We start from the raw sequence: 16,454 nt of genomic DNA on the forward strand, positions 1-16,454 counted from the left end.
TGGACAGGAGATTAGTCCAGTCCATGAATCAAGCCACCTTATTCGCTACAGATACTAAGAAAGCCCTAGAGGAACATGAAAAGAGACTGCAAGCCATAGAGGCATCTAATGGGATAACATCTACACAGGTTGCCACTATTCAGGCATCAGGATCAGCATTTATTAAAGATACAGTAATGATATATAGGCAGTTGGAAAATGTGGAAAATGTATTAAGAAAAAAGAACCTTAGAATTTTGAACTTCCCTATAACTAGATTGTTATCTGCAAATGAATTGTTTAAGAAATACTCAAAAGAAATTTTGGGTATTTCTGAAGAAATAATTCTTTCTAACTTGTACTATATATCTAATGTGAAAAAAAATACACAAAAAGATGGTGATATGGATGTACTCCAACCGGATAGCCCAAACTTGACATCTTTTTTAGAGGCATCGGTGGATAACATCCAATCAAGATCTACATTAGTAGTTGTATTTGCATTAGAGAGTCATAAGAACTTGGTTCTCCAGAAATATTTCCTTAATAAAAATTATGTTTTTTGTGGACAAACATTGCAAATGTTTCCTGATGTGTCTAGGGTAACCCAGCACAAAAGGAAACAATTTCTGTTAATGAAGCAGAGGGTTTTGGCCCTAGGGGCCACCTTTTTTCTAAAATATCCATGCAAGTGTATGATTTCCTATCAAAGGAATAAGTTTATTTTCGTGGACCCAGGACATTTAGAAACTTTTCTTCAAGATAAAAGTGGCCGAGAGGTTTAAAGCCCTTATTTAAGAGTTAAAGTTTGGTATAATGGAATAGATTTTTCTCTCGAAGTTTATGGAATTCTTGTAATTTCTATAATTTCCTTAAAATAATTCTAGAAGAAAGGCTCCCCAATGATTATGGGGTCTGTATGTGTTAGTTACAAAAATTTATTTTTTCTTTTTAATGGTTGAAGTGTATGGAATTATGTATTATGTTTGTAACACACTATTTTCCTTTTCTTATTACATGTAAATGTTTTTTGAGAAAATTAATAAATTATAAAAAAAAAAAAAAAAAAAAAAAAATCCATCTTTATGCTGGAAATTGAGATTATTTATCAGGGGCATGGTGTTTAATAGATAATTACCTTCCAAATAGATTATTAGCCTTAAGCTTCTCTTTGAATAGAAGGTCCCAAAATATTCATGGTTTTCCTAAGCAATGCATGATTAGAGACTCTAAACAAGTGTTTCCTTTCAATCTTGCATTTTTTATTATCCTTTTCTTTTTTCAGTGCAGTTGAGAAAGGAATGGCCAGATAGCCAGACATGATTATTGACTCAAAAGACAAGTCACAACATGATAGTGCTCTGACAGTCTTCTGCATTTCTTAAACCTTGCTAATTTTATTTTCTGAGGCATCTTATCATATCCTCAGGCAAGTTTGAACTTGCTGATTCTTGCCACTCTAATGCTGACGGGATGAGTACTGTATTCTTGATGTTAATATCTTGCTTATTTTAGGTTCTCTCTTTTCAATATCCTTGTTAGTGAAAGTAAAAGTTGAATGGATCTTCATTCACATTGAGCATCTGCAACAATATCAAGTATGAGCCCCTGATTAACACTAAAATTTGTCTCTCTTTAATAAACATTTCTAATATTTATCAATATTATTTTAACCTATATCCTTTAATAAAATTAGCATACACCCAGATCCTAAATGTAATGTACAATCATCCCAATGCCAAGGGTGTTAACAGAGCCTTATGTAAGTGGATCAAAGCATTATATAGGATTGTGTAGAATGGGCCTGTATTCTTTAAACCATGGTCCCTTTTTCTAGCACAAAATTACAGCAAACCGTCTCATAGATTCTGTATTTCATGGGCAGCATGCTAGCATCAGCATAGTCCAGGCATCAAGAGGTTTGCTTAACAACTTTTCTTCATTCTAATCATGTGGAGATACCAATCAGAAAAAGTATCAGAAATGTAATGTTATTCTTCTCAAACATGGTCAGGATCCTAGATTAAATATTTTGTCACATTTTACATTTTACTAATTGGAAAATGAATTATGCATGTTGGAATATAACGGTAATGATTATTTTATTTTATTGTTTGGTGTTTATCAATGTATTTTATTTTGTTGTACACCACTTTGAGTGACTGAATTTTAAATCAGGAAAGAGATCTATAAATAATAGAACTCCTTCCTGGTAAATAAATTCTAAGTTTCATATTAATTGACCAAAAACTGTTTTATTTTAGAATCTATTACATTTGTCTTTCCATGGATAACCAAAGACTATTCTTTTCATGGCTGCTAAGTTAAGGTAGGCAACTCCAGACCTAGTTTTCAAGATATCCACAATGAATATGCATGAGGTAGGCTTGCAGGCACTGTGTCCACTGTTTACAACTATACCTCATGCACATTCAATGTGGATATCTTGAAAGCCAGATCTGTTGGGATCAGAGTTGCCTATTCCTGTCTTAGGCAGTGCCTGCCCGAAATACTTCACAAATTTATTTTCCAATCTTTAGTAAGACTTAGCCTACTATTATTCTTCTAATTGATTTATATGTATTTATTTCCTCAGGTATCCAATAAGGAACCATCAATGTTCTGGAAAGTAAAAACAGATTAGTGGAATGAAATAAAAGCAAATAATTGAATATTTGACACCACAGGGGTTTCTTTTAAATAATCCATGTTTCTTTGGACATTTATTTCCTTAGAATCAAGAGCAGAAATGCTCTCACTTAATCCAGACAGTTGGATTAAGAGAGAGCATTAGATATTAGAGATGTGAATCGGAACCGGTATCGGTTCAGATTCCGGTTCCGATTCACATCGTGAAATTTTTATCTTGCAGTCTAATCGGGTTTTTTTTTATAGGCTGCGCCCGAGTCTGATAACCAAAAACTACAGCCGACTCTTTAAATGAGTTTGTTAGTATCCCCCCACCCCTCCGGACTCCCCCCCCCAAAAAATTTTTAAATACCTGATGGTCCAGCGGGGGTCCCGGGAGCATTCTCCCGCACTCGGGCCGTCGGCTGCCAGTAAACAAAATGGCGCCAATGGCCCTTTGCCCTTAACATGTGACAGGGTATCCGTGCCATTGGCCAGTCCCTGTCACATGGTAGGAGCAATGGACGGATGGCGCCATCTTTAAAAATGGCACGGGCCATCCAGTGCACCTACCATGTGACAGGGGCCAACCAATGGCACCGATAGCCCCTGTCACATGGTAAGAGCAAAGGGCCATCAGCGCCATTTTGATTAGTGGCAGCTGACAGCCCGAGCACGGGAGAATGCTCCCGGGACCCCCGCTGGACCACCAGGTATTTAAAAAATTGGGGGGGGGGGGGTTCCGGAGGGTGGGGGGATACTAACAAACTCATTTTAAAGGGTCAGGTTGTGTTTTTAGGTTGTGTCCTTTCTTCCTGCCCCCCCCCCCATAACGATAAGAAAACCCACTAAATTAATCGTGGGGTTTCCTAATGCTATCGGGGACCCCCCCCCCCCCGATATCGGACGATATTTTCAATCGTCAGATAAACGATTCACATCCCTATTAGATATATTATACTTTAATTTCACTAAGGCCTTGGACATGGTTCCGCATAGGCAAGTTATAAATAAATTGAGCACTTTTGGTAGGGCACTTAGAGTGACTGACAATGTTATAAACTAGCTGAATGGACAGCAACAAAGATTAGAGATAAATGGAATTTCCTCTGAGGAGAGGGATGTTACTAGTGGTGCCTCAGGGATCTATCCTTGGATGATTCTTTTCAACATTTTCACAAGCAGCATAGCAGAAATTTTGTCAGGAAAGGTTTCTCTTTTCATGAATGATACCAAAATCTGCATCAGGGTGGACAGTCAGGAAGGTGTGAAAATCATGAGGAGGAATCTAGTGAAGCTTGAGGAATGGTCTAGGGTCAGCAGCTAAGATTTAATGCTAAAAAATGCACAGTAATGCATTTAAGATGCAAAAACCCAAGGGAAAGGTACAGTACTTAATTTTTCTTTTTTTTTCAAAATACTTTTTTTTATTAACAGGGAAGCGGTAAACAAAATACCAAACAGGCACTTGAAACATATAACAAAAAGTGAAATCCCACCATCTATAATGACATAGCCAAAATGAAGTCCCACTATACCACCCAGTGTAAGCTGTTAATACATATGTAAGGAAGAATACAAGAGACTGTTTATAGATAGGAGGATATATATACAGGTAAACAGTGATGTTATAAGGTCCCTTCTCTAAATATTGATTCTTGCTCATTATATAGATATATGGTTATTTTTTGTTAATTAAACATTTTCTTGGAATAATTGGGGTATTACTCAATTTGTATGTTATATGCATTTTTGCCATGTTAATTTCCTATGTATACTAATCACTTATATACACTACAGAACACATTATAATTATAAACACAGATTTGAAATTTTGACCATCAACTTACTCATCCTTTTTTCCTTATGTATATATTATCTTCAACTACCTGCAACCTAGAAGTAAATAATGCCAAAGTTTTCTAGCTTTCATATTTTGCCCACACTTTTATAAAAATTAAATTTTCTGACATAAACATCAAAAACCAACTTGAAATAGAAAATTATATTCATCATAGACAAAGTAAAATAACAAAACAAACAAGTCAAAACCAGAATATTTGCTTTGAAGGCTGATGATCCAAGTCACATTACAAAAAGAAAATCTCAAAATAGAGAATTAAGAAAAAAGAACATGAAATAATGTGAACACATGGCATAACACATAAATCCAGTCATCAAGAGAAATGTCTGCAGAATATTAATCAACATCCCCCTGCCTATATTCATCCAAGAGGGTGCATGGTGCTAGAATTGATTTTATTCTAAAAAAAGAAAAAAATCAAGCTGAGGATCAAAAAATGTAAGCGATTTCCATGATATTTAATCTAAAATTTAAACTAAATGCTCAAAGCATCTCTTCCCCACTCCCTCCCCCCATCTAATTTATTTCAACCTACAGACATTAGCAAACAAACACTCAAACCCTTTTCACCCCCTAAAATGATATCTTTTTTAGATAAAAAATGGTTTCAGAGTTCAGCCTCTGTCCGGTTGTAAAATAAAGGACATGAGTAGTGTAGCCTTTGAGAACTCTTGTTCCTGAGCTTGTACTGATAATTTGGTAATATCTAAGCTATCCTCAGATGACTGTTAGGGGTCATTCCCTGGCCACCATCGCCATGCTTAGCTGGTGGAAGATAATGCATGTTCAAAGCTGGCAGCAAATCTTCCCTTGATTTCTTTAAAACCTCAAGAAAATAGCTTTTAATCATATCTAGAGACATCACATTAGATACTTTAGGAAAATTGATAAAACATAATTTATTCATCCTAACGGAATTCTTCAAGTCCTCAATTTTGTTATGAAGTACAGAACTATCTTAAGCACTGAAGTGTCAAGTGACTGAAATGCAGATATCTGACATTCCAAAACCTCAAGATAGTTAACAGAGTCCTTCAGAATTAAGTCCTGAACAGAAACTTTGGACTCAGTTTCCTTAGTAACATTAGATAAATCATAAATATAACTTGATGAAGAAAGTTCCATCCTGGTTATGTCATTCCTTACTTCTTCCAGCATAAAAATCTAAGATGTCACCAGTTAACTGTTCCTTCCTGGCTGCCTGTCAAATATCTGAATGACCAAAGTGGAATAACCCAAGCCTGCTCCTTCATACACTGCCTCTGTAACAGCTGTAACAAGTATTGATCCTTCATCTGGGGAGCAGCCACACATCTTCTGGAGCTCAGCATCCAACATAGGAACCCCAACTAACAGAACAGTTTCACTGACCAGCAGGACTCCCAGCCTGACACCAAAGACAAAGAATTCAATATTCATAAATCTTTGGTCATCTTCACACCAACTGGGGCAGAGGATGGGGGAGTAAGAACTCGATGCCTTAGACTCAGTGATTTCTCACTGTCCAGACGGTACCCCAGCAGGTTCAAAACCATCGCTTCCTCCAAGGGCAACGTCAGGAGAACAACCAGCAAATAAGCTGCAAATTGGAACATAGTCCCCAGGGTTGGTAGTGAGGACTTGATGGGTAAATCCTTACTCTCTTTTTCATTGCTTTTTATTTTATATTTATATGGCACTTCCTTAGACCACCCCTATTTTTCCCTGGTAAAATGTACACATGGAACCAAAAATACATATGTATTCTCGGTGTTTATAAAATAGTACATAGGCACAAGCATGCTACCTACATACGTACTTACATGCTGTTTTTACACCCAGAATCCCTTGGAAAAGTCATTCAATAATTTTGCTTGGAAAATTGGTGTAACCTATTTGTGTATTTAATTTCAAATTTAAGAAGGCAGTTTACAAAATTACCCCCCTAGGGGCTTATTTACTAAACCACATACAAAATGGCCATTAACAGCTTGTTTTAGCACTGGTTATTGTCAGATGATTGTCAGATGATTCCACATGGCTGGTAACACGTGTGCATTATTGGCAGTGGTAAAAGCTAATGACAAAAAACACCCAAACCACACCTGCTGTCCTATAAGTGAGAAACCAAACAAACAAAAGTAGAACAGCCAGGATCTACAATCCCAAATATATTACCTTTAATTCAATCAATGAGAAATTTTTGATTTTAAAGAAACTCTTAATATCAAGGTTAAATGCACATATAAATTTTGGAAACCATCTTCACATCCACCCTTACAAAAAACATTCATTCACTGCCATCAACACATTCATTGCTTAAAATACACACAAAGTGCAAAATTCATAAACATCACATTCAAAAGTGCTTGAAATTTAAAAGTCCACTCCTAAAAAAGGAGCACCTCAAGCAGAGACACTTATAATGATGTCCCTTGGAAGGTCCGATGTTAAACCAGATCTCAATTAGCAATGACTGGTGTTCAAAGTTTAGTATTCAGTGTGTAATCTTCCAATGCTACTTGATCACTTTGCATCAGTAATAGTCATCACCAACCAGTCATTTCAAAAACCTTCTCACTTCAATTATTTTAATAAGTAAAAAGTTGCACCAGTGTTTAGCAGTCTCTGTCTGATCAGGACCAATGTCTCGAACTCTGTTCACTTACTGAGATGATTTTGATAAAAGGCAAACAATGCCCACATCAAAATTGGCCAATCACTTTTAAGGTATGGAGCATGCCAATAGATAAATTCCCATTAAGGTAGCACAGAAATGACAACCTTACTCTGCGGCTTTCTCTCCCAACACCTAAATTCTCCTGTTTGATGAACTCCCATTCCAGGAGCGTAAAGACACCAACTCTATTTGCCACCTTTCTCTCCTGACACTGGAGTGTTTTGGTACCTTCGTGCCTGCGTCAGGGGATTCCCATTAAATCTAAGTGAAAAGAAAATAAAGCCAACCCTGATAGGGGGGTGGGTACCCTGATCCCCCTACCTACGGATCATCAATGTTAATGTGCCATGGCAAGCCCCTTCACTGGCATCGACATTAAAGTGATCTCAGCTTTCCAATGCCCCTGCTCCAAGAGCTTCTGAAGGGATTCCAATGTCCTTTCTCACCTCCATCTATCCTATCTGAGTGGAAGATAGGGGTCAGGAGAGATGCGCATTCTCTCCAGCCCCGCTCTCTCCAAAAACCAAAATGGCGTCACATGTCCTGCACATGCACTCAAATGTTTCAAAATGCTGAAAGCATTAAAACACATTAACATATTTGTAAGGTGTATTAATGTCTGTATGAGCATTAATGCACTTTAGTAAATAGACTCCATAGTTTAGTAGAAGGATTGTATACTGCATATTCTTCAAATTTTATCAACATTTGATTTTTTTTTCTTCACTTGCCTATTACTTACCATTCTTTCAAACTATTTAACTCTTCTTCATACACACCAAGCAATAATTTCTGAACATTTTTCTTCCCCAGTGAATGTGACATATTTTCTGACTTTTAATCATTGATAGTCAGTTCTGTCTTCTCTCTCCCCCAAACTAGTTGGGTTTTCAGGCTTTCAACACTGAATATGCATGAGATATTTTTGCATACATCAGAACTAAAAGTCAGGTTGATGCAAGCAAATATATCTCATGCACATGTATATATGGATATCCTGAAAAATCAAGTTGGCTGGAACTGAGATGTGGGAGAGGGGGAAGTTCAAGACCAGATTGAGAACTTGTTCTTGTTTGCTTTAGATCAGTCATTCCCAAACCTTCCCTCGGGACCTCATCCCCCTCCCCAACTGGTCAAGATTACAGCACACCCAGAGTGTACATGCATGAGATATTTGCATGCACTGGCCTCCACTCTATGAAAATAATGCCCTGAAAAGCTGACCAGGTCCCTGAGGACAAGTTTGGGAACCACTGTTTAGATCAAGAATAGCAAACTCCAGTTCTAAAGTGCCACCGACAGGTCTGGTTTTCAGGATAACCAACTGATGCAAGTTATGGCCTGGGTTTTGAATTAGATGCATGCAAATATATATCTCATGAATATTCATGGTAGAAATCCTAAAAACTATTCAAGGACCAATCCAGCTCTAAATCCAGCACTGTTCTGAAACAGGTTTGGTTTATTTTGTTCCAATTTCTCCTGCCCTTTTTATTGTCTTTCTCTTTCCTCCTCTGCTTTCGGCTTGTTTTCTATTTTCAGATTTCCTCCTTTTTTATTTTCTCATCTGTTTTTCTTTGTCCTTATGATTCTTTTCTGAGTGGCCTGCTGTTCCTTTTTCTGCTGTTTCCCTGGTGCTTCAGCTCTCTAATTTGACTGGCAAGAATGCGCATCCACCAGACAGACTTCACCATTTAAATCCCCAGCTCGATTCTCTCCACCCCCTTGCTATTGTTCTTTTTGCAGGCAAACCCCTTTTCCCAACCTGTTCAAAAGCTGCTTAAGAAAGGGCTAAGTACAATGCACAGAGAGAATGGGCGAAGGGGAGGAATTGGTTGGCTTATTAAGAACCCTATTCTCCTAGCCACAAAGCAAATGGCAGAATATTCCTATAGTATGCTTGGCATCAACACTAGAAACAATAAGACTCCAGTCAGGCTCTAATAGCTGTCGATCTTAAATGATGACCAAATGATTAGCAGTCTAATGGCAGCCAGTGCATAGAAAGGAATATATGATTTCTGTGGAAGCCATTACTGTTTTTTGTACATTGCAGAGAATTATTTTCCCCGACCATGTGGGAGCCTGAATTGCTGCAAGAGAAAAAGCTAAATACTGCACGCTCCATAGGTGGCAGCAGGGAATGAAACACTAGCAGAGAGAATTTGGTTTGCAGGAGGAAGATCACTCTGTGTCAATCTGAAACGTGGTTTATAGCTGAAGAAAGAATCGAGGCAGAAAAATTCAGCAGACATGTCTGCAATAGAGAGACAAAAACACAGAGTGACCAAGGACAGTGTCACTTTGCTGCCTTGCTTTTATTTTGTGGAGGTAAGTGAAGGAACCGAGCTTCGAAACAGACAGCTGTAGCACAATGCTGTTGAATTTGAAAATGTAATAGCAATTCTCTTTAGAGATGATTTTTTTCTTGCAATATGTTAGAGATGCCTCATTGTTCTTTTTTTTTTTGTACAATTGCATATTCTAAAATTTGTAGAAAGTGCATATTTATTAAAGAGCTGTAACGCACTGCAGTAGATACATATCGGTGAATGTGTACACATGCATGTGTAGGGGGTAGTGCATTTACATGGAGCTCACGCAAGGTTTTGAATACGGGTCTGCACCATCTGGGCACTAATGTGAGCAAAGAGAAAAAAATCACCCTTCTCATTCGGAAAGAAAGAGTTTAGAATTTAATCATAATAACTGGGCAGATTACAGACATTATTTTACATAGGAAGATGTCTGCATTAAAAAGACATCAGTGTAAAATCATTGTTGTATTACACTAAAATTGTAGGAAATATCTGGATTAGAGGAACTATTTTTAAAATGTTATTACTGGTGATATTATAGCTGGAGTAACGGAATAATGAGATTGTGGTTTAATGATTGTGGGAAGACGTTTAGGGAAGTTCTCCTTGTTAAACTAGCTGAATATCAGAGGCGAGCTGTTATTAAAAGGAAAAATTATTAAAATCATGCTTTCACATTCCATTTACTGATGAAATTATCAAAATTTCATCTTGTATCTTGAAGTTAACATGTACATCTTTTCTTCCTAATGCACATTTTAATGACATGGCATTATCTCCATATATTTTCACACAGATTACCAATTAATATTTATAAACAGCCCACATTATCCCTGTTCTATCATGGTTAATAAGGAAAGATGTATTTGTCCAGGTTTTGACTTCTTCAGAATTGATTCCTGTGCATATAAACATTTTCCATGGCTGTGCATAAACTTTCAAGATATCCTTGAAACAATGAATACAGTTTTCCTTTTATTTTAAATTAATGGGACTCTATTAAAGGAGCATCTATTTCTTCCATTGCTTTACTTATTATTGTTAAATGTCTTCAGGATTAATAATTGAGCAAAAACAAACCACCAGCACTGTTCTGTTATGAAAGATGAGACAAAACTTCAGGCATTTAACTGCTTCTTGGGCTGATTTGTAGCAACAACAAATGCAGATAACATTTTAGATGTACCAAAGGCAAGGCACAAGCTTCTCTGTCCTATTACAGCAGCTCAGGGGTCACTGATCATCAAATGATGTGTTTAGTTTGACTGAAGAGGGACATAACCCCAGGTAGTTATCAGTGGCCAAACACCACTGATGTAATGCTGGCATGGACTATAAAACCATCATTGCCACTGACTCACAGAAAATATAGCAATAAAAAAGTCCTTACCAGAGCTTCTACCATATGTTATTGATGATGTAGGGCAGGTGGGAGGAGAGATGAGAGAATGAAGATAGAAAAAAGCAAGAAAAAAGATGTTTAGAAGCTCAAGTACAATTTATTACATTCAGTCTGCACCTTTCAGCATGAAAATATCTAAATGCAATCAATATACTTTGCTTAGACTGGATTGCTTCTTTAATACTAATGAAAACAATTATAGGTGTACAATATTGTAATTAGAGCCTACACTTTTACACAAGGTTCTATTCCGCTGGGATTTTGTTCATTATCCATTTTCAAGAGAATTTAAAGAAAAACATCAAATGAAGATTCCATCTCTGTGCTGAAGGAAGTGTGTGAGCAGTTGACATTACTCTGTCTGGGTACAAATCCTCAATGTTTAAAGTTGCCTCCTCCTTGACAGGAGACACTCTTTTAGCATGATCAATCTTTGTTTAAAAAGGTTTTTGTTTTTTTTAATTTGATGTCCTCTTGGCTGACTTGCTGCCTACTGATGGTGCTTTATTTACAATCCACCCAACTTGGAGAGCAGGATCAGCTCCACATCATTATCTGATAATTTCCCTGTAGAAGACTTCAATGAAATTGCTTCATATTGTTGTAGCAGTGAGTTTGGATCTCCTCGCCATTCTTCTTCAGATAGTTTGTTATCAAAGCAGCCAGGATGAAACAGGAGAGCAACAGTAGGTTTTAAAATATTTAAATACTTTTCAGATTATATGCACTTTCCGGGCACTCTACAGGCCTTCTTTCCATTTTAAAAGCAGCTATGCACCCATAAAAAACAAAAAAAAGGGATGCTTTAACATTTTCTTCCTTTCCAAATCCTCAATGGTTTTTAAAAGATAAAACTTCCCAATTAGTTTGGATTTTTTTGAATATATTTCATACAGTCAATTTTAACAGTAAATGCCATTTGAGTTGCGACTGCACATCTTATGAAAGAAGATCTTATAGAAGAAACCCATAGGGCACTATTTTCAGGTATTTCTCCAGTTTTGTTTTGAAAGAGGTTTACCAAAGATACAGGAGGCAAAGGGTTACTATTTATTTTATAGAGTGAATTTCAAGATCTTTCTTTACATTGATTCAGCAACCTAGAAAACTTACATCCTGAAGAACAAGTCTTCTCTCAGACATCATCTTTCTGTAACATGATTCTTTTTCAGAAATCTCAGCTATTTTTTAAAGGCTATATTCTTACCTCACCCAATTTCAAAGTACTTACCTAAAAAAGCGTTCAAATTAACATCTATCAGAGAGCAGATTTAGTTTTAACAATAAAAGAATTATTTCTAATATGCCTCAATGTATGCTTGAGGTTAGGATATCTATGAAGACCTTTATCATGATCATGGTTGATAATGTCAAGAACATTCATGTGTCTTCAGTCTCTTTCACCCTTCAATTCGTGATCCATATGCATAATTCCAGCTGTACAAAACCAAAAAGTACTGTTCTTATTTATTTTCAAGGACTTCTAGCCCGCCATATTACCAATAATATGGTGCATAACAATTCATAAAAATTATTCAACACTCATTCTCAAAGTTGTCCCAAAGCATTTTGTTGCCTTAGAAAAATGGACACATAGGCACCAATGCTCCTCCTTCCTCTTTTAAAAAAATGGTTTAGTGCTCTGGCTTGTTCACCATAGGGCAATTGTCCTTTGGAAAAACTGATTCACAAAGAGGATTTTAAATGCTTTGATAAACCTCTAAACTTTCAAACACTATGGGACGGTACACATGGGCGTACATTTGTGCGCGCAACCCGGCGCACACAAATGTACACCCGATTTTATAACAGGCGCTCGCAGGCGCGTGCATGTTATAAAATCCGGGGTCGGCGCGCTCAAGGGGTGCACACTTGTGCACCTTGCACACGCCGAGCCCTAGGGGAACCCCGATGGCTTTCCCTGTTCCCTCTGCCCCCCCACCTTCCCCTCCCTTCCCCTACCTAACCCACCCCCCAGCCCTATCTAAACCCCCCTCACCTTTGTTTAATAAGTTGCGCCTGCCTCTGGGCAGGCGTAGGTTGCGCGTGATCCCCCAGCACGGTCGCTGTGCCAGAGGCCTTGGTCCCGCCCCGCTCATTTCTCTCTATGTACCTTCCCCATCCCCAATGAGAGTATTCTCTCTATATTCCCTCTCCTCTTTTCTTCCTTTATCCTACAACAGATGTCTTTGAACTGTACTATGTAGGTTAAAAAGGTAGATATGTAAGCTCTTCTATAACATGCACACAAATGTTTTTCTAGGTCTGGTAGTCTGTAGTCTTCCTTTGTCCTCATAGCTACCCTGCCATGAATAATTAGATGGCCATGCTTTTTCTGAGTAGTAAGCACTATGCTCTTCCCAGACATTCCACTGTTCTACACCATGAATGCAGTGTAGTGCTTACATAGCACCTCATAACCCAAAATGTCAATGCACTTTGGGGATTACAACATGAGAAATACCAAACTGAGTCAGACCAAGGGTCCTTCAAGCCCAGTATTATTTTTCTAACAGTAGTCAATCCAGGTTACAAGTACCTGGCAAGATCCCAAGCAGTAGATATATCCCATGCTGTTAATGCCCAGGAATAATTGTGAGCCAGTGGATGTAGTGTATATGGATTTTCAGAAAGTGTTTAATAAAGTTCCCCATGAGAGGAGAGAGGTAGGGAGGTGAGGAAGTTCCCTCCCAGTTTGCAGAGAGGTATCCCTAGGGGTGTTTTCTGAGCATGGCTGGAAATTGCGACGTCCACATTCAGTAAGAAAACCAACAGCAAAGTTATCCAGGTAAAGGAATGCAGATAACTTTAGCCAAATATTTAGTGGAGCAAGTCTCACGATGAATATACTCGACTAGAGTTATCTGGGTAAGTTTAGCCAGTTAGGTTTAAACCTAGCTGGCTGTATGCTGAATGCAGCTAGTTTATTAAATAGCATGTAGAAATAATAAGTTAATAATCTTCCATTAATTAGACCACAATAGGGAGAGAAAAGCAAAAAGGAAAAAAAGAACAACATAAGCTTAATCAACCATTTATTTCTGTATTTCAGATTTGAGTATTGCTTATCTTGAAAAATTCAAAATAAAGATAAAATTCTAAAAAAAAAAAATAATAGCATGCAGTGTGGATGTCAATCTCCCTTTATGCTCCCCTTCCCTTCTCCCTTTCCTCCCCCCACCATGCCCTATCTCCCTACCTTTGCCCTAGATGAACCTTCAATCATCTGCCTATCAGTGACAGCTGGACCCACTCAGCATCCATGTCTGCCACATCCTGCAGCCCCTTCCTCTGCCCTTTCTCCACAATGCTCTATCACCCTGTCTAGCATCTCCCCTCTCTCCCCTCCCCCACCACCACCACCACCACCACCACTCAGCTTTGTCCTCCTTCTCCCCTTCTCAGCACTCCAGCATCACCCAATTTCTTTGCCCCCTTTATGCAGTGCCCAGCATTCTCGCTCTGTCTGCCCTCTATCTGCCCTGCACCCTCTCTCTATGACACCCCCACTCACCCACCTTCTCTGTCTTCATCTCCCACATCTACCCAGTAACCATTTCCTTCTCTCTTGTGGTGCTGGGCCTTAAAAGTGGGTAGGTGGCACCTGGAGGTGTCCGCAGGATTTTCTGTCCTGCACAATTTTGGCACCCTAAGTGACTCCATATTTTGCCTAATAGAAGAACCAACCTTATAAAAAGGTTTTAACCAAATTTTCAGGCCCACTTCCACTTTAACCCCCAGCCCCCTGAACTCCCAAAAATGACTCACTGGGCTGAATAATGGTTGCCATCGTGCTGACAACTCCCAACACATTTGTATTAATTTCACCACCTCATCCTGGGCAAAAATACCAATCATATCTGAGTAACTCTAAACTGGCTAAAGTTAGCCAAATGAAGTTCTTTCTTAGTTAGACATCATTGATCTGTTCACCTATAGTGAAGTGAATAAATTAATACTAATGTACCGGGAGCTGTCAGCTCTGTTGCACTTAGTATTCACTTAGTATTTCAGCCTAGGGATTCACTTATGGAGGGAGGTTATCCAGCTAACCTTAGGCCTGCTATTTTTTTAGACCAAAGTTAGCAGGATAACTGGTGCTGAATCACAGATAAATTTAAGCCAGACCTCCAGAATGCCCCTGCTCTGCTTCTTTTATTATCTGGCCTTGTTTTAGCGTGAAGGATATTTAAAACTCAGGGTTTGTCCAGCTAAGAGTCAGGAATTAGCCAGACAAAACCCTTTGAATAATGATCTCTCCATGCATACGTGTCTCTGTTACATTTCTTGCCATTTTTATTGTTTATATTTCTATTTTGTGCAGTGCTTTTGGCAGGTTGTTGTTTTGGGGGGGGGGGTTTTATAAACAGCAGGAGGTCAGTAAATTATTTAAATAAATGAATTACTACTTTTAATTTAAAAATCTTGTACATAAACAGCAGGAAAGCCATTAACACACCTACCTTACACCATTGTTCAACATTTCCTATGTGTACACAGCTTTCATAATCAGCAAGGCTTGAGCAGCCTGAAGAGTACAAGCATACTTTTAAAGTTACATTTCTTAGTGAAAACTTGCCCTTTTGAATTCATATATAGATGCCTATGACTATAAGTTAGATATTTTAAACATTTTCAAAATATCTCCAGTTGTGTGTCCAAAGTATCATGGACATCCAACTTTAGTCCAGAGGTTTACTTTAGAAGTATAGATATAGGGGTCTACACACTAAAACTCATGCTAAACATTTCTTATCCTATGTGTGCTAAAAATTTAACACGTACCCTAAAATGTCACTTAACATGTAATATACACATCTTAATGCACAAACTAAAAATAGCATCAATAGTGCATGAACCCAATTAGCAGGTATGCTAAACCATAAAACTGAATCTTCTATGCACTAGAGCATCTGTATGCTAAATAACATGAAGGTACTGCAAGAAAATAATGAGGTCAATATTCAAAGGGCTTTGTCCGGCTAAGTTCGGACTTAGCATTCACATTTATTTATTTATTTATTTATTTATTTATAAGTTTTTATATACCGCCGCTCATCAAAGATATCACGTCGGTGTAATTTACATTAAGATTTGTGATTCGCCTAACACAAAAAGGCCTAGGTGATGAACAAAATAGCGTACATAATCATTAAAAAAAGCATATACAAAATCAAGAAGATTTAAAATTGACTAAAAACATGAAATAAAATTTTAAAACATTGAAATAAATAACATTAAAACAACAAGAAAATAACCCATCATAATATAAAATAGTCAGTAACAAATGAAATAAATTAAGCAGCTGAAAATAAGCTAACTGAAAAAGAAAGATTTTAATTTCTTTTTTAAAACTCTTAAGAGAATCGCATTGTCTAAGATCAATAAGAAACAAGTTCCAAAGATTTGGTCCAGCAACTGAAAAGGTGCTCTCACGAGTGGTGTGTAATCGTGCATTTCGTGGGGGAGGTAATCTCCAGGAGCCTTTGAGATGAACACAAATTTCTGATCGGTTGATAAAATTTTAAAATCGCATTGGCCCAGACACATGAATGGTCATTTAAAAGCTTAAAAATCAACTTTCCCATTTTATATTTTATCCTC

General features: G+C 37.7%; 2 protein-coding genes across 4 annotated transcripts in view; one reads left to right on the forward strand and one right to left on the reverse strand.

The window, feature by feature from the left end:
- Nucleotides 1-16,454, reverse strand: part of PLPPR5 (phospholipid phosphatase related 5) — a 755,539-nt gene that overhangs the window by 581,322 nt on the left and 157,763 nt on the right. The gene's annotated exons all lie outside the window — the stretch shown is intronic.
- Nucleotides 9,366-16,454, forward strand: part of PLPPR4 (phospholipid phosphatase related 4) — a 105,976-nt gene continuing 98,887 nt past the window's right edge. Inside the window, exon 1 of the mRNA XM_029618582.1 lies at nucleotides 9,366-9,461. Coding sequence (XP_029474442.1) covers nucleotides 9,384-9,461 — 78 coding nt within the window. The 5' untranslated portion in view covers nucleotides 9,366-9,383. The remainder of the gene's footprint in view (nucleotides 9,462-16,454) is intronic.

This window comes from Rhinatrema bivittatum, chromosome 10 (genome assembly GCF_901001135.1).
Source record: "Rhinatrema bivittatum chromosome 10, aRhiBiv1.1, whole genome shotgun sequence".
NCBI lineage: Eukaryota > Metazoa > Chordata > Amphibia > Gymnophiona > Rhinatrematidae > Rhinatrema > Rhinatrema bivittatum.